The sequence below is a fragment of the Agelaius phoeniceus genome, chromosome 1, assembly GCF_051311805.1.
Source record: "Agelaius phoeniceus isolate bAgePho1 chromosome 1, bAgePho1.hap1, whole genome shotgun sequence".
In the NCBI taxonomy this organism is placed as follows: domain Eukaryota; kingdom Metazoa; phylum Chordata; class Aves; order Passeriformes; family Icteridae; genus Agelaius; species Agelaius phoeniceus.
Genome location: NC_135265.1, coordinates 22,936,828 through 22,964,414, shown reverse-complemented (window position 1 = coordinate 22,964,414; position 27,587 = coordinate 22,936,828). Strand labels below are relative to the sequence as shown.

The window sequence follows — 27,587 nt, the reverse complement described above, 5'->3', positions numbered from 1 at the left end:
TGCCAGCAGGGAATTAAGCAACATTTCATTTGAAATGTGGCATTGTGCATTTTCTGGATCCTTTAAAAACATTAAGTGGCTCATCACACATACATGATGCTAAGAATTACTGAAACAGAATCATTTAACACTCTGAAGTTTGAGGATATTTAGATGTTTCATTGTCCAAATACCTGACTTCAAAAATGTATCTGGTCTCCTGAAGAGACTCTCTTTGCCAGGGCAGGACTGATTCTATCACCTTTCTCTCCTGCTTGCACTGGGTATGTCATACTTGATTCTCAGTAACAGGGCTGTGAGCACTTCATTGTCAAGCCTGATGGCAGAACATCACTCTGTCATTTTTTACTTTAGAAGCTGCTAATCAGTGATGCAGAGGGTGACTCAATTCTTTATCCTCAGTGAATCAATCCTGTTTACGAACAAGTGTGCCTATGTCACAGATATATATATATATAATTCAGTCACAAAAGGCTGGCAGCATTTTAAAGCTTTCCAAACTGACTTATATAGTCAATGCATATTCTGAGTTACATGATAAGCAATGCTTCAGAACTGTGTACTTCACGTATTTGTATATGATTGCTTGAAAATCACAAGGGTACAGCCACCTCAAATCACAGTTTTATCCCTCTGTTTCTTTTCTCTCTTGGTATAAATTACTAAGTAGTGTACTGTCATCAGACCTAACAAGAAGAAGCCATAAAATCTCTTCCCCCAACAATTTTAAAACTTCCACCAGCAGATTTTTGAAATTTGCTTTATGTGATGCAAGTCAGTCAGTCTCAGACTTTTTCTCAGTCTAGAAAACAACTAACTTGGATGGAAATATGTAGAAAATAAGCATAAATATTTTTGCAATACAGCTTTATTTAACATAGAATTGAAATAATCAAAAAATGAAAGTCAGTTTTTCTTTCCTTGCCTTTCTGAACGTGCACACAGCTGGTAAGTTTGCATAATGGTCTTTCTAATCGAGAGAAATAACTTCACCAACATACCCAAGGTCCAAATATTGTAAAATATTGATGTATTAATTTTACAGTTTTATGGGAAAAGATAAAGAGATTTACCCAACAGCAAGGGTACACTCTTCAGTACCATAAAATCCCACTAGATGGAAGCACCTCAGCTGTCATAATAGAAGGAATAAATAGAAGTACAAAAGTTTAACACACCTGCCATGGAAAGGTATCACTGCTGGAAGAATTTTGAGGGAAACATTTTATTTTGCCCAGATTAAACCTATCAACTAAAAAATTAAATATCACAGAAGTAGATACTTTTACTATGAGCCATCTAATAAAACTCAGTGTCAAGCAGCTGTGCTGGAGTCCTTGTGTTTATATGTATACTGTATGCTGTATGCTGCAGCTTTGGAATTCTTTTGGAAGCCCTGCAGAATTAAGAACACAACACAATTTTTCTCTAAATCACATTTACATTTAGTCATTATCTCAAAAAAACCTTCCTAATGTACATGGATAGGTTCTCTGCTTTAAAGATTTCCCCTTCAGCCCAAGCTTTTTTGTAGCTTTCAGATATGTTAGATATTTCAAAGGTGGTCACAGCCTGGTTTTTCTTGGCTTTCCTTGACTTTTCTTGTTCTGAAATAGAAATTTAAGTGACTAACTTAACAAACATGATCAGTGACTGTCTTCATGATGCTTCCATTCTACACATTTCATGTAACATTTCACAGGATTATTAGTTTCCAATAATTTTGATCTCCACTGACTTGAATTCATGGGTTCATCCTTGTTCCATGTGGCATTCCCCCACAGGTGATGATCCCTCAGTGCATGACTGACAAAGTGGATAACATCAGAAAGGAAAATAAAATACAGAAGTCAGCCTTCAGAACCTTTTTCACATAGAGATGTGATTTTTTTAGATATTATCAGAGAATCTTCATGTAGATTCCTAAGAGAACATTGTTGACGAGGTGACATTTTTAAAAGAAGCATTTTTATTTGAAAAGATTTTCCCAACAAAAATCTATTCCTCAGCATTTTGATTTCTATAGGTGTGTTCTGCAAGTTTTAAGACTAGAAATGGTGGATTTAACTAGAAAAAGGAAAAGCAAGAGAAGAGTGATAAAAATGAATTTGTAGGATGAAGAAATATGATGAAAAGCTGCCTTCAGTGGCTGTTGGAGTAGAAGGAAAATCACTGTGTTTGCACCAGTAGCCTGTGCTGCTACATCTAGATGTTTTAAGCAGAAATGAAATGAGAAGGGATTGAAGCAGCCAAGCAGCTGTGGAACTGCTCACCTCTTTAGATGCCTTTAAATGCCTTTGAAATTTTGGCTGTTTCACTGTGACATTGACAACACTAATAAATTTGATAGTGCATAAAGCAAACAAAAAGGGAAAATTTTCTTAACTTGAAAAGTTACTGAATGCTGTTTTTTATTAGTGATACAAGAGAGCTTGCTTAAAGAGAGGTTCCTTGTGAAGTCTTTCGAATGCTTTAATTTCTTTTTTATGAACACTGCCTTAGAATTTCAAGGAATAATTACATCTAAATAGAGTTTTAGCTCCTTTCAGTGATACGAGTTCAGAAGTAAGCTAACTATATTCCTGTCTTGCAGATATTTCCTTCTATTTAATTGTGTAGTTTCAAACATGCCATACTTTTTGAAGCAAGATTTTGAAACTGTGTTGACATGGCTTAGTTGGTAAAGCTTCCAGAGGATACAAAATTATTGTGAACACTGTCATTTCAGAGTAGATTTGTATTTGTGCTTAAGCATTGTATATTTTGATTTTTGACAGAACTTACGAAATTTTTACTTGTAAAAAACTATCTGACTGTTCCTGTCATGCTGAACTCCACCAAATCATGTTGTGAAACATTAACAGACCAAATTTTACCATGTATTTGTTCTTTTTCATTACTTTTAACATTGTCCCTGCATGTTCTGGTGGGCAAACAGGAACATGCATGGAAACCTACGTTTATGAATGGCAGTTTATGACATGAGAGTGTTCATGTTCCTGATTAGGATTTGCTATCCACTATGTTTTCCTCCCTCTGAGAGCCCTGTGTCCCTCCCCCTGGCTCACCCCCACCCCGAAGGCAGTGTCTCCAGGTGATGCCCCAGCCCAGGCTGGGCTGACACTGGGCGCTGCTGCAGAGAGAGGTGGGGCTGCCACAGCTCCCTCCACCCTTCCCCCGACCCGAGTTCAGCTGCTGCTGCTGCTGCTGCTGCTTTGCCAGTGGCACAGTCGTCCCTGTGCACTGTAACCTCGGCATCCTCGGAGCATCCAGCAGCTGCCAGGGACTTGCAGCCCTCTCATGAGTGCCTTTCTTTATCTCCAAGTGGCTGACTTCTCTTTTTCAAGGCTACTGTTTTCCATCTCCTCCCTCAAATACTGTAAGTACAACTTCTGCTGTGGCTCTTTAGTTACTGCCTTTGTGAAATTCCTCTCTCTTGTACTGAATCGTGGGAGTTACTAGTTTAGAGTCTCTGAGGTTTGTTGTGGTCTCTGCTCCTGTTTGTGCTGTTCAAATGGGCCTTTAGCATTTCAGTTTTTAGCTGGATTAAAACATGAAATCAGAACAACTCAAAATGTTGGTTGTTTCCTGGCTGCCGTTTTCCTACTTTGTAGGAAATTGCCAATGTGTCCTTCCTCTGAACACTGGTGCCTAGTGAAGTGGAAATGAGAAAAGAAGCATTTCCATCCCTATTTGTTTGCTGGAACCAGTTTTCTAAGAACCCAAAGAAGAAAACTAATGCATGCTGATAAGCTCTCAGGATGCTGAGGCAGGTAATCCTGCTGCCTGCTGAAATGGAGCTGACCCGGGCTTTTAGGAAGGAGCTAGGTTGGAGGGTATCTGTCTGCCTCAGTTCCTTGGGTTCTGAAGCTGAAGTAAAGAAATACATGATTAGGGACCTCAGGTGGCTGCAGCAGTGTGATTGCACATTCAAACTATAAATCATCCCAGAACTCTGAGGCCACAGCAAAAAGGCCTATTTCAAGCTGTCCTGGTTCCTGACCCAGTTTGGTGTGACTGTGAACTCCATGGTGTCACCCCAACTCTGTATTCTTACAGACATTCCACATAAATGTTGTATGATCTATGGATTATTCTCTCTTTAATTGCATCACTAGGAATTGCAGAAAGGATGTCAGTGTGTTAGCACTTTGAAGAGATCACAGACTAACTTTTAATATTGATGGTGCCCACAGATATTTTGAGTGGAAGAGCACACTTGCAATTCTGGCCAAATTCCTAGTAAAATTTGCACAGCTGCCCAAAATGTTGCCTTTTTTCTGTACAAAACCTCACATCATTTTCATAATTGTATTTTACACTCCAAATTGGAAACTGTGAGAATAAGCATGGCACCAACTACTTAAAAGGGAATTGATTCAGGATACCAAAATAAGGGGCACTGTCTGAAAGTTTTGACTGACTTCTTTCTCTTTAGACTTCTTCCTATGCTTGTCATTTTTGTTTGATTTGTTTTCTCTTTATGTTTATCCTCCTGTTCCTCTGCACTTTATCTTGATAGAAAGGACTGATTAAAAAAAAAAAATCAGGTGTTTCAGTGCTGTTCTGTCTAAACTTGATTCAAGGATTTGTAATACACATCATAGGAAGAGACTGCATTTTTCCCAGGGGGAATCTCTGTATAGTAAAGAATACATACTCTGTAGCATTTGAAGTTCTTATTATGCCTCCTGTTTTATTGCTCTTTCCATCTCCAATTCTCCAGATACTTTCTCTGTTTTCCATATATACTAGAAATAATAATGCCAAATAATGCCAAAATCTTACTTAATTTTCTAATATAAGCCAAAAAGGAATTTTCCCTCTTCCATTCTTGGAAGCAACAGCTGCTGAATGAGTTCATAGCATGCCTACACTCACCCAGTACACTGTACAGTCTGACTTACCATTCCTTACCATCTTTCTGAGTCAGACTTTTCATGAAAGACTAGCTGTTTTCAATTGTTATTTGTTTGCAGTAACTTAAAATAGCATACCACTAGGACTCTTTAAGCATCTGATATTAACTGATTTTACTGACAATCCAAGCACAGGAAGCTAAGGGAAGAAGTGCTGGTCTCAAGGAGCAGTTCTGACATTGGCTATGGTCACTTCAAACTTTTTGCTTTGGGTTTTCATATTCTAAATAGCATTACCAATTTCTAGGTGCAAACCTAGCTTCCAGCATTAGGGTTAGACTGGTATTTATTCCACGGTTTGGAAAAAAAGTATTTTTCTGAATAAAATGATCTCTTATAAATGATCTCTTGGGGTACCCATGAGAGTTATGTGACAATGAACTATATAATGTCAGAATCACTGTGATTTTATTCCCTTATTTTCAGGTATCTTCTTCAAGTATGGAATTTGTATGGAAACGATGGTGGTATCTTCAGCTGGGCTGTATGTTATTAGTGAATTTGGTTTATGCCAATCTAGAGTATCAAAAAGAAACCCCTCCAAGCCTGCGTGAGATTGACCATCAGTGCTGGGAGGTATCGTCCCATGGGCTGGTGGAAATGAAGAAACTCAAGGTAGCAGATACAGTCATTGCTCTCTGGGACTTCATGATGTTCCTAAAGGAATCCCCTAAGCCCAAGCACAATGATCTCTTCAATGATTTAGCCCAGAACTTCTGGGATATGTATGTAGACTGTGTGCTCTCAAGATCCCATGGAATGGGCAGAAGACAATTAACATCTCCCAAATATTCTTCCACGTACTCACACAGAACCTTAGGAGGTAACTATAGCTATAGGATATGGTACTAATATTAAACTGAACCAATGCTCCATCCTCACCCTTCATTGCTTAGACAACTCAATATACTAATTTCTAATTTTCTGTCTTTACTTGTCAAAAGTGTTTGCATCTTTCAATGGTAGCTACTTTCAAAATACACGAGATACTGGTAGTTAAGAGTATCACATCTCTATCTTTAACAAAGTGTAAAAAACACTGGGTATGCATGTGGAAGTGTGTGGAAATGGATGCTGCATTCTCTGATTATCACTGTGTGCATATAAATGAGAATACATGGATAAGTAATTACAATACTGAAAGTTTCCTGGTATTAGGAGCTCAGTCTCAGCTTTGGGAAATCATTGTTCTGCAGAAGGGAAGCTCAAATCCCTGACAGTTTGAGCCCTATTTTTCCCAGTAAAACTACTGACATATAATGTGATGTCATGGTCACTGTGATCACCAAACAGTGACAGGTTCTGGTCATCATGATCGGGTTTGAGTCTGAACTGAGATCATGTAGGTGACTTTACATCTTATTAATCACTCCTAGATCTGTTGACCTCATTCCTCCTCAGTAACAGGCTTTTTTCTGATGTACCCTGTCAGATGATTCAGGTTCTTGGAATGAACATGAAGAACATTTAATCATAGCATTTCTAATATATTGCTTGGACAATAACTACCTGTCTTTCATAATCTTGCAGGGTCTGCTTTCACCAATCCACTTTAGGCCAAAAGGGGAGAAAATGAAGACACTTAAACAAGGCAACATCAAAATGAAGGAGCATAAAATGACAATGTGTATTGTAGATGTTTGGACAAATCCTTCGGCATGGTTCAACCCTTTTTTTTTCTCTTTTATTTTTGTATCAAGTACTTAATCACTCCTAAACTGATAAGTACATGAACCCCCACACTGTCCCTTTTGCTTTCCTGTCTTGCAGTCTACTAAGCTTGCCTTTTCCTCCCTCCATGTGTGAATGTGTTCTGAGTCAACACATTTGTTTTCCCACATAAACTTTAAAGTCTGGATGTGTCATATTTTTGTAGAGTCATGTATTTTCCAGTAATTCTCTTTTTAAAAGTTAATTTTGATGGAAACCCAAAATATTTTTATACATTATACAGAACTGAGAAAATGTGAACAAATTTATTTTATAAATTGTCTTGCACATACAATTAACCTTAAGAACTGAAAAAAAAAAGAAAAAAGAAGGAAGTGAGACATTAAGCTAAAGGGAAGGATTATGCTCATTGTAATAATGTCCTGTGCAGTCTAGACTTTGTATTTTATCATTGCTTAGTCTAAGCTATGGATTAATTAAAGTATTTTTCTAAGCAGCAAGGTCTGAATAGCAGTAGCTTTCTTGCCTATTAATATGTTCTTTGATGCCACTAGTATGTGACATGCTTTACACAAGACTGCAAATAAGGTGATGCAGCCCATCCCTATCACTGCAGCTGAGATGGGACCTGTGCACCAACTGGTTCAAAAGAGGGACAGGCTGATTCAACTGCTGCTCCCAGTGTAAACCATTGAGCATGGATAAAATAATTCAAGGAGGTTAACTGCCTCCTAAATCCAATTCTTCTGAGCATAAAAAACCCTGAGAAATGCTGACTGTTCTCTGCTTTACGCCTTGTGCAATGCAGCTTGTTCAGTCCCTGTTGTGTTTTAGACTTTTATGAGATTACAGGTGGTTTTAATTATTTTAGGAAATAGTACTCATGCTGTAAAAGCATATAAACCTTCATAAGGAACAAGAAATCCATCTCACATAATGCCTAGCTCATATACAGTTTGTAAAATATCCAACAAGTCTCACAGATTTGTAAATGTTCATTTAGGTAAATACAATATTGAACTGCATCTTCTAAAATATATCTCCTACAGTATTCTGGAGAAGGTACAAAAGTAGTAAGAGATTTTTTTGACCCATGAACATCACTTTATGGCAGAAATAACATTTTTGAGCAGATGGAGTTATTACACAGCCAAACACAGCAACTTCAGGAATTGATACATTATGATGAGCAGCAGGTTGAGAGCAATTATCTAACCTGCCCCAGCAGTATCCAGTTGATAAAGCTGTGTACTGCATTGCATTTACAACAGAAGCTTTAACTGGCATAAACAATATTAAAAAATGCCCCTTGTTCACCTACATTGATCACCTACAGAAGTGTTAAAGTATAATAACATTTTTAAGGGATTGTTTCCTCTATTAGTGGTCTTTTAATTGAATGCCAGAGCAAGGTATCCTATGCAGTTTTAAAAGCTTTACCTTTCTTCAGGCACTAAGTCTGTTTTAGTTAGTTTTCTGTAAGACACAAAAGTGCTTAGCATCCACCATAATTGTTTCCAGAATGTTTGAACAATCAATTGCTATGGTCACCCTGTGCTGTCTGCCAAAGGGGCAGGTGATTATGAGCCCCAGGTCACAGCAGCAGTGAAACAAATTCCAGGTGGAAATGCTATGTGTACATCCATGAGAGCTGTGGGAAGCCACAGCTGACTGCTCCTGGCATGTCAGCATGAGGGATTAACAGTGAATGGGATTATCTTTTCCTCCCCCACTACCCCCTCTTTTTGCACCCCTGGGTTACAAGCAGGGACGGCAAGCCCAGCTTCTTGGGTGTTGAATGTTCCCCCCTGCAACAGCCAAACTATGGTTCATGGCTGTCTGACAAAATCAAATGCTGTTTGTGCTGTGTGCTGCTTGTGTTAGTACTGATTTATGAAGGATAAATGTAACTATTTGGGGAAATTCTGTCCCCTTCATTCTCCAGTCATTATTAATTAACATTAATGCTTAATTACCAAGAGCATTTGCAGCTGCTCATTTACAGTCAGGGTGTCTGTAGCAGAAACAATACAGTTGTGGGAGAATGCCATGGGGCTCACTTTGTGACTGATATAAAGTTTTTGCAAAAACAAAGCTGATTACTGGTTCTTTATCCATACCTTGGCTACAGTGTATTGTTGTAGTTTTTGCTCAGAAATTGGAAGGACTTACATGTCCTCTACGTTTTTTTTAATGGGCCTTTGCCTTGCTGCCCATTGTAATGAGTCACCTACACATTCACATATGTGTATGTAAAAAGGCAAGTAAAAACCCCTCCAAACATCACAGTCTTTGGTCTCCTAGTAAAATATGTATCATTTGGTTTTAATTGTAAAAAGACAATAGACCACACATTCTCTAAACCAGTAATAAAGCAGCAAGGCTGCTGCAGAGCTGTCAGAGAAATATAAACATAAACTGAGCAAGACTATTTGACACAGGACTTGAGTTAGAGAATCTTTATATACCTTGGCTAACCTTTCTTGTAGGCAGGCAAGAAATACAAATAGGCTAGTTTAATAAAGCTAACTTTATACAGATAGTCTTGGGAAAATGTAATAACTAATTAGACTATAGTTAAAAATTATAAGTCAGCAAAGGGTCACCATAAAAAGTTTAATTAAATTAGCACAACTCAATTCAATTTCTCTAAGTATTAGATAACTTTTCTACTGTACAATGTGATGACTTTCTTACTCAACAAGGGTGTAACAGACCTGCCCATAAAAAAATCCTTCTGATTTTTGGAAAATGCATATATAGAGATTTTTCTAAACTTCAAATATCACTTTTCATATGTATGTTTTATTTTATGTTATTACTTTCTTACGGTTCTTCTTTTTATAAAATTTAGGTAGTCAATTTTGAAACAAAACTCTTTGCCTTTATTTTAATGCCACTATTTCTATGTTTGTCTTGTTGTGTGAGAAACATTTTGAAGATACACACACCCTATCCCATCCCTCTTTCACGAAGTAAAAAAAAGTGAGTTGGAGTATGTTTAGCTCAAATTTATTTCCTTTTTTTCAAGCTGGCAGTTAAAAAAACAAAAGTTTGTGCTTTTCTCAAGATATTGGTGACAGGCAAAAAAGACAAACTAAGTGCCAGTTTGTATGTCACAGCATAAAAGCTTGCAATGTCACAGAAATTTATGCCACAGCACTAGACAGCAACTGGTTTTAAAATTAAGAGCCTCAGGGAGTCTTGTGCTATTGTATAACAGTGAATTGTGGCATTGACCAAATTAAAAAAGAAAATAGCTCAGAAATTGAGTCATCTACACAAAGGTCTGCTCTCACCAGTTTGTGCAGGCATTCTAGAGGTGCAAAGGTGGAAGAAGATGAATTCTTTCTGGAGACAATGGGGATCAGAGCCCAACAATTATTAGATTAGTAAGATCAGTTAAAGAGCTGTGAGCAACCCAAATGGAAAAGGACATTCCAGAAGGCCTCTCCAACAGGCTGGGAGAAAATGCTGGCACAAACAAGCTCCTTAGTGAGTATTTAGATGAAAACTTGGATGTCAGAAGTCCTGATGCTAAAAGTGGCAATTCAAGAAACAAAATGGGCTTGGACAAAAACTATGTGGGTATGGTATTCAGGGAAATGAAGAATCAAATGTGTTTATGTGAAGATTTATCACCCTGCTCAATGAGATGTTTAAACTGCAATGTATGGAATGTGCCAGGAAGAGATGGAAATTAAAACAGTGGACCTGTTGACAGTGGATATTAGCACACAAAGTCACTAAAATAACATACCTTTGTACCATACTGTATAGGGGGCTTTATTAATAAAGCATCCCTATATTATATAATTAAGGGAAGATATAATTTTACTCTTTTGATGTTCTAAGCAATTTTTCAAGTCATTAAAAACAGATTTTATCTTGTATCTACACACAGGTAGCTACATATTAATATACCACTCTTTGGAACAGCATCTATTCTACAGGTACCGATTTTTTCTTGGCTGAGTCCAATGTTTTATCTCTTTTGATTGTTTCTGAAGGCTCTACAAACAGAGGACTTTCTATGAGCATGGTCTGTATTAGACAGTTGCCCTTCCACAGTTACACAGCGACCAGGTGCAACCTGAAATACAAAATAAATACATTGCTTAACTCTCATGCTAGCATTTGAAATGAGAGGAGAGTTAAATCATGAACTGCCTTTTGAAAATATTGTTCAGTTGGTGGAGATGCCCTCAGGTTTCTGAGGGCCACTAAAACTATCCTTTATACTAAATTCACAGTTTGTTTCCATCAATACAAAAGAAAGGAGAGAGTGTTTCTTCAGTGGGTGCTTTTACATGCTCTGCCTTTCTGCCTTCGAGTCTGATTTAGGAATTGCAAAAAAGAAAATCAAGCTTTTATCCAATAGAAGTTTGCTGTACAATGTTATTTGGATTCATATAGGATGTCAGCCACAGTCTGTGACCTCAGAATTCCACTATAAATTATTACTTATTTCTCCAAATAAGGAAAGAAAAAAAAAAGAACAGGCCCTCTTTCTCTCAAAATGCAATTGCATAGAACTACTTCTCCAGGAAATCTCCAAGATTGAAAGACACATACCCTTTCCAGATTCATTACTACTCTTTATATTGAAAAGGTTGGGGGTCTTGTAATAAATATCCTTGAGTATATTAGAAGACAGCTCTGTCTTCTAATCATGACCTACTGAAAAAAAAACAAAAATACAACTCCTTGCATGCCTGTAGCTCACGTTTGATTAGTTGACCTTGACTGGTTTGCAATAGTCATCTTAGCTTAATCTTCATCTCTCCCTGCTGAGGGTGTTTGGCAGATTGTTGCATTAAAAAATTTTCCACCCATGTCTGTCATTTGTAATTCCCCTAAGCAAAATACCTGAGGCATGTTATATGATGTTGCCGATACATTTGTTTTCTCAATACACCTATTCTGCAAAATGGACTAATCTTCTCCTTGTTTTTATCTACAGTTATTGAAATATTGATTGTAGAACCATGAAGGTATTTTCTTGTTAATTGCTCTCCCTCTAAGATATGAACATTCAGAGCTTGAGGTTCAAGCCTTTAAAATAAAATATGACAATATATTTCTCTCCACTAACAAATTCCAGATTACTCATGCTTATATCAAAATTTTTCAGATACTTTCTGCAAAATATTGCTGTTTAACAGTCTCACTATTGTTTATGCAAGTACCTAAATAATTGTTCCAGTCCACTTCATCTTGCATTCCCAGATGTGTCCTTCCATATCTTTCTGAAGTTTAAGATAATGTGGGAAAAATCCTAGTCCAGCACTCAGACAATCCCCTTGCTTCCTATTAGGTTCCTTGCTTTTCCATCACATCAAACATGAACGTCCTCTTTTCTTTTTCAATTTGCAGCCACATTATTATTCATGCCAGAGAGCCCAAAATAGGCTCAAGTCTCCTAAAAGTCTCTTACCTTCATACAAGTTTGAAAACAGCACCTCAAGTTTATTTTTTTTCATTTTTCCTCACATGTAAGAGTAACTTATAAGCAACAAAGAAACTATTCCCTTTAAATCCTCCTTAGCTGTGATGCTTACATGGAAATAATACAGTTAGCTCAAAAACAGTTTATTGGCTAGACTGAGGATTCCCCCACGTTTTGTCAAAACTCAACATCTAAATATGCTGTTAGGTGTGAATTAGATCTTAACAAAGGCTTTTTGTTTTCTCACACTTCAATTAACTGATAGAAATGAGAACAAAATGGTTTCTGCAGATGCAACAAGTAGTGTATCTGCAGGCAGTCAGGGACATGGCACTGATAAAGGACACCTCAATGGATGTATCAAAGGTTGCACAGATGTACTCAACAATGAAAGGTGGAGGTCTTGACCTCAGCAAGGTTATCATGAATGGCTGTGTCACGACAGGTACATGTCACATAGCAGAGGGCCCATCTTGCCCACACTTTTTCAGAGTAATCTGCAGATCTGAATCTCATCTGGCCAAGTGCTTGTCTAAGGCTATGTCAGAATGGGAAGTGGTGATTTGCAGAAGATATAGGTTCTTTCTTATGTACTTGGAGCTTGTCAACATAAACGTTATTAAAGAAAGTGTAAACAGCAGCATGTATACAGCCACTTAGCTATTTGTGAAAATAAAACAGTGTTATTAAGGATTACTTACTGTTGTATGGAGTTTTGGAATATCAGTAGAATGTTCTGGTCCATTGTGAAGCTTTGTCTTAGATCTGGAAGCCTCTATTAATGTTTTCTGACGCATTTTTGCTTTCTAAAGATAGTCAGAAAAAAGGCAAAATTGTTTTAATCTACATTAATTGTGTCATTTGCACTCATGTGAAAATATACAAACAATGTGAAAAAATAAATCCGGTTATAATTCTATTTTCCTTTAATTGTAAGTACCCTCCCCCTGTTTTTTGACTCTTTTTTGTACTGAACACCCAAAGCCAGAATAAATGGCTGTGGCACTGCAAGGGTAGGAAGGGAATCCCTGCTTGCTGTTGGGGCTGTGCTCTGTGCAATGCAGCCCTTGGTGCTGTGAGCCTTCATGGCCACAAGAGCACACTGCTGCCTCAGCTGTCACCCCACACAGGCCACACAGCCGCCTCTCCAGGCAGACCCAGCTCTACTGAGGCATCTCAACACAATCTCAATACATCCCAGGTGAATGACTTCACATTTTCATTTCCTGAAATTCATGAGCTTTTGGTCAGCCCATCCATCCAGCTTCTGAATAGCAACCCTATCTCCCAGCATATGGATTGCTTCCTCCAGTTCAGTGTCACAGATCTGCAGAATCACAGAATGATTTTGGTTGGAAAGGACCTTAAAGTTTATCTAGTTCCAACTCCCCTGCCATGGGCAGGGACACCAGACCAGGTTGCTCAGAGCCCCATCCAACCTGGCCTTAAACAGTTCCTGGGATGAGGCATTCACACATTAAGCTTGATGAGGATGGATAGTGATTCAATATCCAAGTCACTAATGAAAATGTTAAATCAACACTATATTATCAACACTATAATTAACTCAGAGGACTATCACTCAAAACTGACCACTAGTTAAACTTCAATCTGATCATGGTCCTTTAGAGCCCATCCAGCCAGTTTTTCCCACAGCTTGCAGTTGACCTGTATGTAATCTACTCCATGTATTCCCATTTTGACTACAAATGCTACACAGGACCATGCTGAAAACCTTGCTAAAGCCAAGGGAATAAGCATCCCCTTCCTCTTTTTCCAGAACAAATAATTTTATCACAGAAGGCAACTGTGTTGGCAAGGCATGATTTGCCCTTAGTAAATTCATGACAGTCTATAACAATCTCCTTCCTCCCCATGTGCCTAAAACTGCTTCTCAGTTTAACTCAGATAAAACTAATGAGTCTGTAGTTCTTCTGTCCCTTTTTAATTTCTAATTCTAGCATACATCTTTCCACAGGCCAAGAAGATGCTTGCATAGAAAGAAAATTGTTCTCCTTTTCAAGTCCTTTGGGAAATGAAGAAAAATTAAATTTTTCTGCCAAAGCTTTTCTTTCAAGTCCGATTTCATTCATTTTTCAACTTAGTCTGGTTGCCAAACCAGTCCCCTAATATTTTTATGTTGTTTTGGGAAAGTGACAATATTGCTAGAAGAAACTCCTTTCATCATAAAATATTTCCCATCTTGAAAGATGTGTGCTGTACTAAAAAAAGAGAATGAAGAATTAGAAAAAATAAAGAAAAGTAAGAACAGACTCATAGTCTCAGCAGTTTTAGAAGAAATACACATATATACACCCACTCCCCAACTGCAAGTGACAATGCTGATCCCCAATTTGTGGTTGTAGTCAGAAGAATCAAAGATTGTATAACTTTTCCAATACATCTTATGGTTACTTCTTCTATGTCTGTGTGAATATAAAATTTACTATCACTTCTACTTGAACATCCTTACAATTCATTAAGAAATGTGTTTGGAACTTCACAATTATTATAACAACATCATGATTGTAAATTTTTTGCTCCATCAGGCTTAGGTTTCTTACCTTCAATGCCTCATAGTTCGATGTCCGAGCCAAGAAATTTTCCCAAGATTTATTTATCATTTCTCTCTGTGTTTGACTAGCTTGGATCTGTAATAGAAATGAGATTTACAGCATGCAACACGATGCTGGTATCAAATCTCTTCTAATTTCATTGCTTGTGCCATCTGAAAAGAACATTCAGCTCCGCCCCTTTGGCTACCTTAGCTCATCCCTCTCACCTGAGACTGGACAATAATGTAGTAAAGTACCTGCCCTTTAAAAACTGCATTTATGCACTGCCCTTATAAACAAAGAGGTTTTTGTGCAAACTAATTTTCCTCTTTTCCAACATGTATGTTGGATGAGGCCCAGCTCTTTGAGGAGTGCTTTCTGTATTCTTACTCTCAAATGCTGAGTAAAAGTGATAGAATCAGTTCAGGTGACAAAAGTGCTGTCATCATAATGCAGGACAATCCCTCAAAAACACTAGCATGAGATTTCAGACAACTGGGCCAAATGATCTTATTTCTCAGAAAGCAGGAGAGGGTGAGACGATGGATGAGCAAAACCACAAAATGTCTGCCTTATAACCAAAGCTGGAAAATATCTATACCTTCTCATTCTCAGCATGCTGGGAAGCACAAAGCCCTACTTTCTGAAGTAATAAAGGCCTGTGAATATTCAGCAAGGGAGCTTATAACAGGGACTTGTATTTCATTTTAAGAAGCAGGTGCAGTTGTAATAAGCACTTTGTACTGTCATCTGCTACAGATGAACACGAGTGCAACTCTATGGTAAAATAATGATCATTTCTCATTACTCCATTGCTGATGCATCACTGATGATACTACTTCATTTTTTCATGTTACTCTCTAAATACTGTGGAATTTATAGAAGCTGGGAGGACTGAGGTTAACCTAATTTAATTTAAAGGTAAAATTTGGCTGCTGCAACAGATTTAAACTTTTCAAGCAGTGCTCAGGAACAGGATTCTCAACATTATATAATAAGAAAATCTGCATAAGAATGGGAAAAAAAAGCTTAGGTGGGCTTTCCTTATTTAAATACTCCTTTGTCTTACTTCCTTGTAAATTTTTTTCTCTTCCTTGATTTCCTGGTCGTGTTGTCTTCCAAGCGCTTCAGTCTGCAGACCAAGAACCATTCTTCCAGTATTTTCTGTCACCTCTAAAATAAGCTTCAAGGTGCTCTCATCTGATGTAACAGGCCTGAATTCTTCTTTTATTTCTGCAGATATTTCACTCCAAACCTCTCCAACCTGTGTGTGAAACATACACCATATTCAGTTTTTATCACATTCTTCAGTTCCAATTATTCAAAATAAAACAGAGCAACCACATCTCTCCTTATTTTTGTTTGACTTCTTAAAATTTTTATGCAAGGTTAGACTATGCTACTACTATGCCAGTAGTAGTGGCATAGTATAAGCCTCCTTAAGCCTTCCCAAGACCAAACTTGATTCAAAGAGGGGCAACAAGAATGCTGATAACTACAGAAATTCTGAAGGAATAGCTTCAAGATACCAATTTACAAGAGCAAAGTGTTGAGTCCTGTTGTTGTTCTATTTTTCTAGAGTCCCATACTGCTGTTGTTATCAGATTTCTAAAGTCCATACCTCCTCAGTGTATTCTCATGGCTGCAGATCTTCACAGCACAGACTCCTTCTTCTGCATGCTGTTCTCCCTCAGTTCAGGGCTCCTCCAAGGCTCTCCCTGACTGGCTAACCTGCCCCCTTTTATCCCAGTTATCTTCATTGGTCACAGCTGCAGCCCATCAAGGACAACTGGGACCTCCTGGGGCAAAGTCTATACAGATATTCAAGTACAATACATTTCCTCTACTATAGAGTCCTACTTCCTGCTTCTTAAAATCCTAAATTGCAGACATTATTAGAGCAAACTGCAACACAAACTATCAACAGAAGCTGGAATTATCAACCAAAGACTGTCTTGCTATTTCCTGAGCACTGCAAGCTCTCACAGACTTTGTTCCTAAGTATAAATTTATCATAAACTAAAGCATTGTTTGAGCAAGACAGCTCTCCAGTTCTCACAAAGCTTGTTACCCTGTGCCCTATAGGCACACCATTCTTAACTTTACACTGGATGGATGGATGGATGGATGGGCACTGCACATGGGGACAAAGCAAAGTACAGAGAAAACTTTACAAAAATGTGGTTTTAATGCCATTTTTAATAGTGTCCCCTTAAACTGACCTTACTGTGCAAGGACACAAGGACACAGTCCTACTGTCCAGTCCTTCCCCAGTTTCTTACTCCTAGCACATTCCTGTCTTGATCTGGCAAACAGTTAAAACTATTTTTTTTCCAAGTTATTTTAAAGTAGCATTAGTTTCTAGTCTTATTTTCTGCATGGTCACAAACATTTGTAGCAATATGAAGCAAGAAGATGGGGATTGATGCAATGCTGCAGGTGGGATTGTTTCTTTTGCTGTTGAATACTGGCTTTCAATATGTGAAATTAGAGGTGACTTGTGACATAGGGGACAGCTTTTGAAGGGTTATTTGTTTGTTGTGTCCTGAGATATACTTGCTATTTTTCGGAATGCAGGTACAATAGTATTATTTGCTTGAACTATACTCACTTTAAAGTCAATATAATGTTGTATAATAGCAAGCGTAACAACGTCCTTAGCAGACAAGCCAGGTAAATTTTCAAAACCTAAAAGAATATTAATCACAACAGTATGATGAATTGATCTTAAAATATAATATTCTAAAAATCTTATTTGTCATATAAACACATGCAAAATCTTCACCATACATACACCAGTCAGTCACTTTTGATCCTGAGCATTTTTTGCTGATAAAAACCCCGTTTCTCTATAATACACTCTCTCTGTACTAAAATCTTTACTTATGAATGGCTCTGTCAGCCTTCCAATCATTTGGATGTTACACTTTTGTGGTAAGGGTTTGATTTCTATTAAAGCAGACAAACAGGTGAGTCTACTGATCACAAGTTCTAGAGCAGCAGTTCAGCACATAAAGAGTTTGCTCTAACTGTGAAGTAGCCAACAGGAAAATTATACTAGTGCTTTGTTCCAAAGCTGTGAAATGAGAGTGTCCCTCCATCTTGTAGATTATTGTCTTCAGCATAATGCCTTGAGCATCATGACTCCATTTTTACAAAATGTTCCCAGTATGTGTAAAAGAATAAGGTAGGGAAGTATGGTTGCTGAGACTATGTTTCAATTTTTTTGCACACTGAATGATTATAGCACTTAATTAAAAAAATGTAAATATAGTCTATCAAATATCAAGTCTTTCTAGACTTCATCATAGCATCTGTGTGGTAACTGGGAAAGTAGCATCTGCCTAGAGTATAATTACATCATGTTTTGAAGTTAAGAAATACTGTAAATAAAGACCATTTAGCACCACTGCTTTTCTAGATTACAGGCTGTTATGGAGCAACCCAGGAAGTTGCTGATAAAAGACTATAAAATCTGTCCATATGTTATTGTCAAATTTCCTATAATTTCAGTACTTCCCAGGAGACAGTGCAATGTATATAACTAACATGGAGGATATCTGTGAATATAGAAGACAGCTGAAAGAAAATCTTACGCCTTTTTATTTTAGTAAAGAAACCAGCTGTGATCCAACATTCAATATAATTAACACTACTAAAATTAGTAAGAGCCTGGAGCTCCTACAACAGAGGAGCAAGTAGCTATAGATTATTAGAGAAACTAAGGATGTTTTCAAACCAGCTCATTCTCTAGGTAAAGCAGAGAATGGCAAGCAATCTCAGAACAATTACTGATTACCTTTGAACCTGCAGAGGATGGACATGAAAACAAAAATAAGCCTAAAAAATCCCCTGAAACAAATAATTAGATAATGTTTATGCAGCTAAATGTTAACAGAAAAAAAATTAATATCCAACATGAATTACTGAAAACTAAGACCCAACTTTTCTCTACAGACAAAAAAAAAATCTCATGGATGTGGAAGAATTTATCACTTATCTTTAGTTCAGTCAGTCAAGGTTTTAAGACAAGGGTATAATGAGTATTCAGTGCACAAACAATGAAAAATTAAGAGGGACTACCACACTTTGAAAGAAAATATTAAAATGCAAATTTTTTTAATCTTGCTACTCTGAAAAACTATCTAAAAACACAGAATTTAATTCAGTGAGGACAAATAGAAAATTCTAACTGTAGGAATAGCCACCTGTACAACATTCTAAGTTGAATGAGCAAACAATATCATGCCACCAGGAATACAGCTACTGTTACATTTATGTCTGAATGTTTATTTACAAGATGTGTAGAGTAACATAACTCTATCTGGCTGTGAGGCTTCTGCTGCAGTACTGTGTTCAGCTTTGGTACACTACAGACCAAGAAGAATTTGATTCAATTGAAAGACTACAGAAAAAAACAAGAATAACTAGAGATTGTGTTAGAAAATGCAATCAATGAGTAATATCTTTCTCAGTCTAGAGAAATAAATGTAAAAGTGCAAAAAGATATGAAAGAGATATTGTGTGTAGGAAAATAAATTGCAAAGAATTTCAAGCAAATTTTAGGTTTAGTCCTAAGAAAATTCTTCCTGGTGGTAGGGGTAGCAAAGTAGTGGGGAAGTCTTGAAATTCTAAAAAGAGGGACTTAACTAATAACATAATGACCAAGCATCTATCAATTAGAGAGTACTGATGCTGAATCACAATGTTTTCTTTGACTTTGTTTTTTTTTAATAGTAACTTTATTTATAAGTTCAGTTTAATAACAAATATGACACTAACAAGGCAACTCATTTGTCTTACCTAGCTTGCAAAATAATGAATAAATTTTTGCCCGTGCACTCTCTGAAACTTCCATGATGGAAAAACTGGGACAGCAGGCAGGCACTGGAATGACCTTTTGCTGTTTCTGGAACCTGGTAATAAGAGGTCTCTTGGTGTCTAATATAAAAACACAAAACCAAAGAAGAAGAATGAAGTATCCTCTAAGTATGTTGCCAAACTTAGAGGAAATCCATCTTTGTGGACAGCATGTAAATAATTTTGATTGTTTGGCCAAGAGTTGAGCATAATCTGGGTCAGGAAATTTTAATCAGCATGACTAAAAATTTGTGAGAACAGCACTCACTTCTTTTTACAACATAGAACAAAATAAAATGCCTTTTGTAGAAGAAATTAAGCAGTTTTAACTGTCTAGCATTAGAAAAGCTGGTCATTGTTCTGTTCAATACTTGGTCTATTCCCAGCTGATCTAGAAAATGCCATATAGAGGCCAGAATAAAATGAAAATAAATGAATAACTAAAATGAAATAAAAAATAAATGAAACTGAAGATATTTTATGTTTGGTAAAAATTATAGTGTAAAGTTATAAATGCTGTTATTTACTGTCATCAGAATTCAGACTACAAGAGCAAAGAATGTCATTATTTTACTGGACTGCTCACAGTTCCACATGCATCACAAAACTTACCAACAATCTTTCCATATTGATCACGTTGGACTCCCAAATCCATCTCCTCCTGTCTCCATAACTGTACTAGAACATTAGCTGCTGTCTGATCTCTCTTCCCTCGCCAGATACTCATGTGCAGAACGGTTTTAGGGTTGTCAGAAAATTCAACCAAGGCTCCAAGAATTATATTGGACAGGTTGTTGTCCTTTACCTTTATCAAGGATAAAGTAAAGAAAGTTTTAAACTGTTCAAAACACATTGATGCCTTCTTTCTGAGAAATTGTGTACTATGTAACCAAGTAACTGCAAGCCTTTAATCACTAGTATTTGCACAAAATTAGTGTATAAGCTTGTACATCCTTAAAGTTTCTGTCATTCTACTATGCAAAGTTCCATAAATCAAGGAACACGAGGACAGGATCATATAAGATGCATTCCTGTGTGCACAATCACACAGTAGTTTTTGTGTACATGGCTCCAGGATCATATGCTGGAGAATACACTGCTACCAAGGTTTATTGTTGTAAGAAACAGAACTCTGAAGGCAGAGGGTGAGCAGTACCTCACATGACACCTTCTGTTTTGTGGCCAGATCTTCTGGCAGCAGCTGAGAGGAGGCAAGGGCTTCAAACTGAGAAAGGGTCAGTTTAGATTAAATATTGAGGCTGATGAGGGACTGGAACAGCTTGCCCAGAGAAGCTGTGTATGCCCCAACCCTGAAGGCTGGATAGGACAGGCTGGAGGTGGCTTTGAGCAACGTGATCTAGTGGAAGGTGGCCCTGCCCATGGCCAGGGGAGTTGGAGCTGGGTGATGTTTAAGGTCCCTTCCAACCCAGGCCATTCTATGGTTCTGTTATTGTGAGGGTCTGCAGCCTTGCACTGCAAGATCAGGGGCTGACAGTACAACCAGTGTGAATGAGGAGTGAATGACCCAAGGAAGGTGCATTTTTATTTCCTAAGAGTGGAGATGTCTGTGCCAGCTCCATGTCTAAGATCCACAGAAGTAGCTATACACACAAGATATATGTACAAGGTAATTTCAAACATAAAATCTGTTAAAGCCATCAAGTGCTCTTACTAACTTCAATATGAAGAACTGAAATGCTTTTTTGAAGAGAGATGTCATCCAAACTGAGAGCAAAGTTTGGGTTTTCTTTTCAAAAACAGTATAATTTTGTTAAATTAAAAACTCCCTCTGTCAAATATGTATTAAAAAAAAAAAAGATACAGGGAAAACCTATACAATGATTTCTGAGCAGATATCTGGGTATCTCTCAGGCAGTTAAATATACTTGGGTTTTTTTTTTTTGTGTTGGTTTTTGTTTGGTTTTTTTTTTTTTGGTTTTGTTTGGTTGGGTTTTTTGTATCATACCAGTCTTAGGAGATACTGCAACAAAAATAACAAAATTTGCCATGTTGTTTTCCTACTCATTCATTCTACAAAACCAGTAATAAAAATACCTACTGCCAACAAATCCAGAAGGAGAAAAACGCCCTGCTTCTCAATAAAGGAGTCCTCTGCAATGCAACATCCAATGACACAAGACCTTAAACAGAAATAATATCCCTTATGTAGAAAAACTTTTATGATTCTGAACATTCTACAATCATCAGATTTATTTTACTGAATTTCATACCATTTGGTATGCAATATTCAGGGAGCAGAAAAATCATGTTTCATGTGCCTTTCATTTACACCTATAACTAAATATACCCTGCTTGACTGCTCTTTCTTCTCCTGCAGGTGGCACACCTTCCTCGAAGCAGCCTGACAAATTTGGCAGGCTCTGAATGAATTGGAATATGTATTTGAACTGAAACTAACTCAGTAAACGAGTTTAAAATTTAACCAGGTTATGTCCCTAATCTGGTTTATTGTAGGGCTGCATGAATATTTCTGCCAGCAAAAACAAGGGGGTGAGTCAAGCAATACTTTTTTTGGCAACTGTTTGCTTGTCCCAGATTAAAATGATCATAAAGCCAGCATTCAATGTTGCCGTTGCTTCTTTATTTCCTCTGCTATGGTCATTAACAGAGAAACTAGAGATCTCCTGTATCAGTGTTTTTTCCCAGTAAATATATTTGATTTTTAATGTATTTATCAACCTCTGCCTTAAAACAAGTAAAGTTTTTATTTTCCTCCTATGTACTGGCAATCTTTAAAATATTTCTAGCCCAATATAGCCAGTTTACAGACAATTCTTGTGTTTACATAGTTTTTGCTAATATTGGTCTATTCTTGCCTGCTGTTTACCTCTCTGAAGTTATTTACAGACTCTAACCATATGCCTCTCTTAGAAAGTCTTGAGTAACTCTGCATGTCAGGAGGTCACTCTGTGTGGGGAGTAAGGTTGTCACACTGAATCCATATTTAGAAAATCTTACAGGCAGTGTATTCCATTTCTTTTGCATCATTTTTAATTAAATTTTATGAAGAATTTTTATACATTATAAACAGAAGAAAGGCCTACATATGCAGAGAAAGGTCATAGCATTGCAGAAAAAATACAACACTTGACATTTTTCCAAGTTACTGCTGCTAAAATACTTCACTAACCACAAGCAGTCCAGTGCACTGAGGAGGAGACAATTGTGGCCTTTTCCACTACATAACCTCGTTGGATCCAACTTTAAGTATGAGATGAGAATACCAATTCCTTCACAGCTGAATAGTTCCTGTTGAAATGTTAATTAAAACAATGTTTCTTAAGCCATATTTACTAGATTTAAACATGTAAGAAAATACAATGGAAAATGGGAAATGTAAATATTTATATTGCAATAAATTTGGTCCGCTTGTTAGAGCAGGAGGTAGACATAAGAAAAAAAATTTTCAGTTTTTCCAAAGTTCAAATTCATTTCTTAACACACTTTCATATATCAATTTAAAAATGATATAAATTAATAATCAAATAGGTTCAACACTTGCTAGTGGATTTCTGACTGTTTTTATATTTTAGCTGGGTCAAGAAACATGACTCATTAACAATGAACTAAAATTGACACCTGCTATTCAATTAAAACACAAAAAAGTACTCTCCTTTATAAGAAAATATAATCTGTTTTTTGACACTTTCTGCACAGTAAAAGGTAGAAAGATACATACCTTTTTGTTGTTATCATCTTCACAGAGAACAGACAAAATAAAGAATACGTCAACTTGGATTTCCAGTAGAGCAATACTGTCTTTTTCTTTAGATATGCCTGCTGCATACTTTAGGATGTCTGTAAATGGATATATTTTATATATATGAATGTTCCTATACACATGTCAAAATTCTATTACAGCTGCTGCTTTTTACAAAACTCAAATTTATATGAAAGGATTTTTAAAGTAAGTTCATTTTTATCTCCTGCGTTTCAGTAACAGCTTCCACAAGTGGTGCACTCTGATGCTGCAGCTTCATGGCCTCTACTCTTGGTGACAGAGTTAATGACAGCAGCTTGCACTGACTTCTCCCTTGTTCAGACTCTGTGCTGCCCCTTAGATTGTGCCAGTGTAAGGAACTCAGGGAACTGATATGAATTAAAGAACTCTTAGAAAAAGACAACAAACTGGCTGCTTCACCCACAGTTTCACAAATGTTTGAACTGACAGTGGAAATGTGGGAAAGAAATGAAATACCACCATTGCTGAGAAAGTCAGCCTTGGAACCACTATGTGGAAGAGGGCATTCATACACAAAATTCCCCTAGAGTAAAAGTTACTTGATTCTGATATGTAAGGTATAGTAATAATTTTTATTTCACTAAAAGCTGTAGGTTTCCACAGAGTTTTCACTGAAGTTGAACTGAGGTTATAAAATAATTAATTTCTAGGCTTTTTATTAGAACACAGTCTTTGAATTCCAAAGGATCTTTCTTGTTTTGTTTCCTTCAGAGTACTGAAAACTTTCTGATATTGTAAGAAAAGAACTTAAACCAGCTTGTTTTGGAACTTAAAACCAAATTTAACAGTAGGTATGTGTTACTGAACAAGAAGTGCTCTAAAATTGCAGGAGCAGTGATTAAGCAGTTTTATTCTGCTTTTTTTCTTCATGCTGTTCAAATAAAGGTACCTTGTTATTATTTTTATTCTACGCTAAAGAGGAGTTGTGGAAAGCAACACCCTGATAGACCGAGGTGGAAAAATACTCATGGGCTGGAATTTCTGGGGACTGCCACAACGAAAACAAGATCTACCAAATGCAGTAACAAAGTGAGAAGGGGCAGCTTTTGCTCTGAAATTAAACATCTAGACTTTTAAAACTGGCTGTTTTGCTTAACTCATTCAATGTGTAGTGAAATGAAAAAAAAATTAACATCAAATCAGTTACATCTTGGATGAATTTGTTGAGGTTTTTTTAGTTTTTCAGCTGTTGAAGGACACACTAAAAACACAGCACACAAAAACACATGAACATTCTCAGTGTCAACAGAAATGTACTAATTAAAGAACAGCAATACAAATTGTGCTTTACCCAGTAGCTGGCTAATTGCTCCCTGGTCACACAAATTAGTGTTCACAGCATTATCATAAAGGGCCACAACAGATCTCAGAGCTCGGAGGCTGTAGTGCATTTGCGCGAGTTTGGTGCCACGACCACCTGCTCCATGGAAACTGTTACCTCGACCAAAGAAAGGATCTGTGGAGCAATCACAACCAATACTGGTTTTGGCACACAATCTATGTTCAGAATAATGTGCTCAGGAAAAATAAAAACAAAACAAACCAAACCCCAAAAAACCCAAAACACAACAACAACCCCCAAACCCTACTGAAGTTAGAAATTATTCTTGTTTAAAACCATGTAGTAAATAAACCTTTTTGTTTAGAACTATACTTTTTACATGCATAATAAAGGTAACATTTTGGTGAACATTTAAAATTATTACACATTTTTTACCCTTACTAGGTTCATGAGCAGTTTTACAAACTCAAAATATGTTATGTTTGGTATGACATTTAATATCCACCTTTTGATCTCCATTCAACCCAATTAAAAATTTCTTAGGAAAGCTAGGAAGACGTACCAATTTTATGATGAAAAATACCTATCCTTAGAAATCTGGGCAGTAAAACTGAGTGCACTTAGTTCTATTTCTGCTTAGCCCACACTCTTATCTGATGCCCAGAAGCCAGGTGTAGTCTGGAACCTGTCTCACCATGTACAACACTGAGTTTACATGTCCTGTCTCATGGCAGGAATTCCTGCTTGGACTTCTTGCCACAAGGGAAGGACCTGGCTCACTTAAAACACAGACAGTAGAGGTGTTTGTCTGAGGGAATATCAATATAATGGTACACCAGGAGAGGGGCACCAGCTCATCCTTTAGTAGGAAAAAGAGGTTGGTTGTTTTTTGGAAACATATGCTTCCTAGGTGGCCTATGAAAAAGAATCATTCTGACATCATGAGTTTTACATTTTCCTTTCCTGTCAAAGAAAGTAGGTTCAGCTGAACTGTTTTGAGGTTACCTGTGTGTGAAAGCCATGAGTACCCACTGACCTTGGCCTATACACCATTCTAGAAACATGAGGAGAAGAGTATTCGCTTGGCAGGACAAATATTTGTCTACTAACAAAGGAGCCACCGAAGCTAAAACAGCAAGTGCATGAAGCTGTAATTCTTCATATTGGGCAGCAGACCAGTCAGGAAATCCAGACCTTTGATTTTGTTTTACATAATAAAGCAAAGCTGGGATCACATGATTTTCACTGAGGAGCTGCAGAGTCCAGACAAAGAAAAAGAGAGACAGTTTACAGGTTTCACATGCAAATAAGAAAAATCTAAAGGGTGAGTCAACTTAATCTGTCCTACAATAACAAAATTAATTTTTAATTGAGAAAATATGTCATGAACAGTACAAGTACAGGCAAACTCTTTTTATATTCTGTAGCTTTCCCAGAGATTGTGGTTTGCTAAATTTTATTATATTCTTCAGGTGTATTTCAACAATGCTCTGCAGTCACTTGTCAGCAATTTCCCTAGCATGGTCTAAGTTCGTAACTTTCTAAAATAGAAATTGCATCCTACTTATCAACAGCAGGGCTTGGTCTGAAGCTATGTATTAATTCTTGATTTGGAGAACAGAGAATTTCAGTGTACTGTACTATGGTAGATGGAGAGATAAGTAATATTCTTGTGATTCTTTTCCCTTTTTTAAAAAAAAAATATTATTTCTGTTCTGTTACAACTTACCTGTGCAGCAGATAGGTCTTTCGATAAGATTCCTATTATATTAAATAGTAACTTCTTCATCTCAAAATCTTCGTAGGAGTAGGTAAGTTTAAAACCTTTTACCAAAGGATTGGGAAGTTTAACTATGATGGAAATGGTAGATAAGTTACAAAAAACTCATAATTAAAAGTAAATATTGTGTAATTATGCACTATGGAATCTCTTACCTTCAGTACATGTTGCAAGTACTATTAAGATTTTTGCGAATCCACTTTCCTAATAGGCATTCAAAAAACACACATTAATTAAATTGCAGTGAAATTAAGACTTATGATTTACTTTTGGCTTGACTTTTTTCTTCAGAACACAGAATTTAATGTATCCTATGGCAGAATAAACAGAATTTTATCAACGAATTGAACAACCATTTGGACATTATACAACAATAACTAACTGCAGTCCTAAGGGTACAATTAGTTAAACCCATGTTTCATTCAGTCTGAACAAGTCTGAACTTCTGTGGGGAAGTCCCAAACATCACTACTATAACCTAACAAAAAAAATTCTCAGTGCTTTTAGAGCCATTTTTTAAAATGCATTTGGTCATATTTTACATCAGGATCATCAGTACATATGAAAACCGCATGTATGGGCAAGAAGAATTTACCAATACCACATATGAAAAGCTCAGAAATAAAATCTTGTAAATCACAGCTCCTAGAGAGCTAACAGAAGGACAATAATGTCTAATGTAACTACGGATAGGACCAAAGCCAGGAGGTGTCTATGCAGCACATTAGAGGCAAAGGAGAGTTGTTTCTGAGGTAAGCAATTAGGAAACAGGTTTTTTTCTAGCACAAAGATAATAATATCATTATGAACTTTACATAAATTTCACAGTTTGCTTGTGATGAGAAAACTTTTCCTTTTCAAAGGTTCAGACTCCTGTGCTGATTTGTGAGCTATATAAAATATAAGACTAACTTTTCTGAAGTTGCTTGGATAGTATATTAAGAAGAAAAGGGAACATTCTGAAGGACATTGCTATAGTATTATCTATAAGGCAGAATTAAATAGTAATGTTAATGTTTTTTCCACCTTATATTTATACCTTGTAAAATCTCTAGGCAGGCTGAGAGTAAAAAACATAAATTAAGTTGTTTTAATATTTTCTTTGCATAGAAACAATTTTTCTTCCTTTTAGTATAAGGAATTAAAAATACATAGCTGGTTTATTTACTTTGTAGGAATAAAATGCCCTGTTTCTACAGCCAGATAAACAAATTGAATGTTTTAGATATTCAATATGTTGCTGCAATTGTATAACAGATATTTCATATTAGTTGGTGTTAAATTAAAAGCTTGAATTAAAAGTCTGTA

The 27,587-nt window shown here is 36.7% G+C and overlaps 2 protein-coding genes across 2 annotated transcripts in view; one reads left to right on the top strand and one right to left on the bottom strand.

Annotated features, from left to right (window-relative positions):
• Nucleotides 1–27,587, bottom strand: part of CFAP69 (cilia and flagella associated protein 69) — a 58,253-nt gene that overhangs the window by 15,744 nt on the left and 14,922 nt on the right. Inside the window, 13 exon segments of the mRNA XM_077174720.1 lie at nt 12,741–12,845; nt 14,604–14,690; nt 15,664–15,858; nt 17,206–17,282; nt 19,398–19,535; nt 20,067–20,259; nt 21,514–21,595; nt 22,606–22,724; nt 23,155–23,273; nt 24,509–24,673; nt 25,536–25,752; nt 26,229–26,350; nt 26,435–26,483. Of these exon segments, the coding sequence (XP_077030835.1) occupies nt 12,741–12,845; nt 14,604–14,690; nt 15,664–15,858; nt 17,206–17,282; nt 19,398–19,535; nt 20,067–20,259; nt 21,514–21,595; nt 22,606–22,724; nt 23,155–23,273; nt 24,509–24,673; nt 25,536–25,752; nt 26,229–26,350; nt 26,435–26,483 (1,668 nt within the window).
• On the top strand, nt 5,341–6,960 carry FAM237B (family with sequence similarity 237 member B). The gene is made up of 2 exons (XM_054642202.2): nt 5,341–5,742; nt 6,450–6,960. The coding sequence occupies exons 1-2, from the start codon at nt 5,361–5,363 to the stop codon at nt 6,473–6,475; spliced, it is 408 nt and encodes a 135-aa protein (XP_054498177.2). The 5' UTR covers nt 5,341–5,360; the 3' UTR covers nt 6,476–6,960.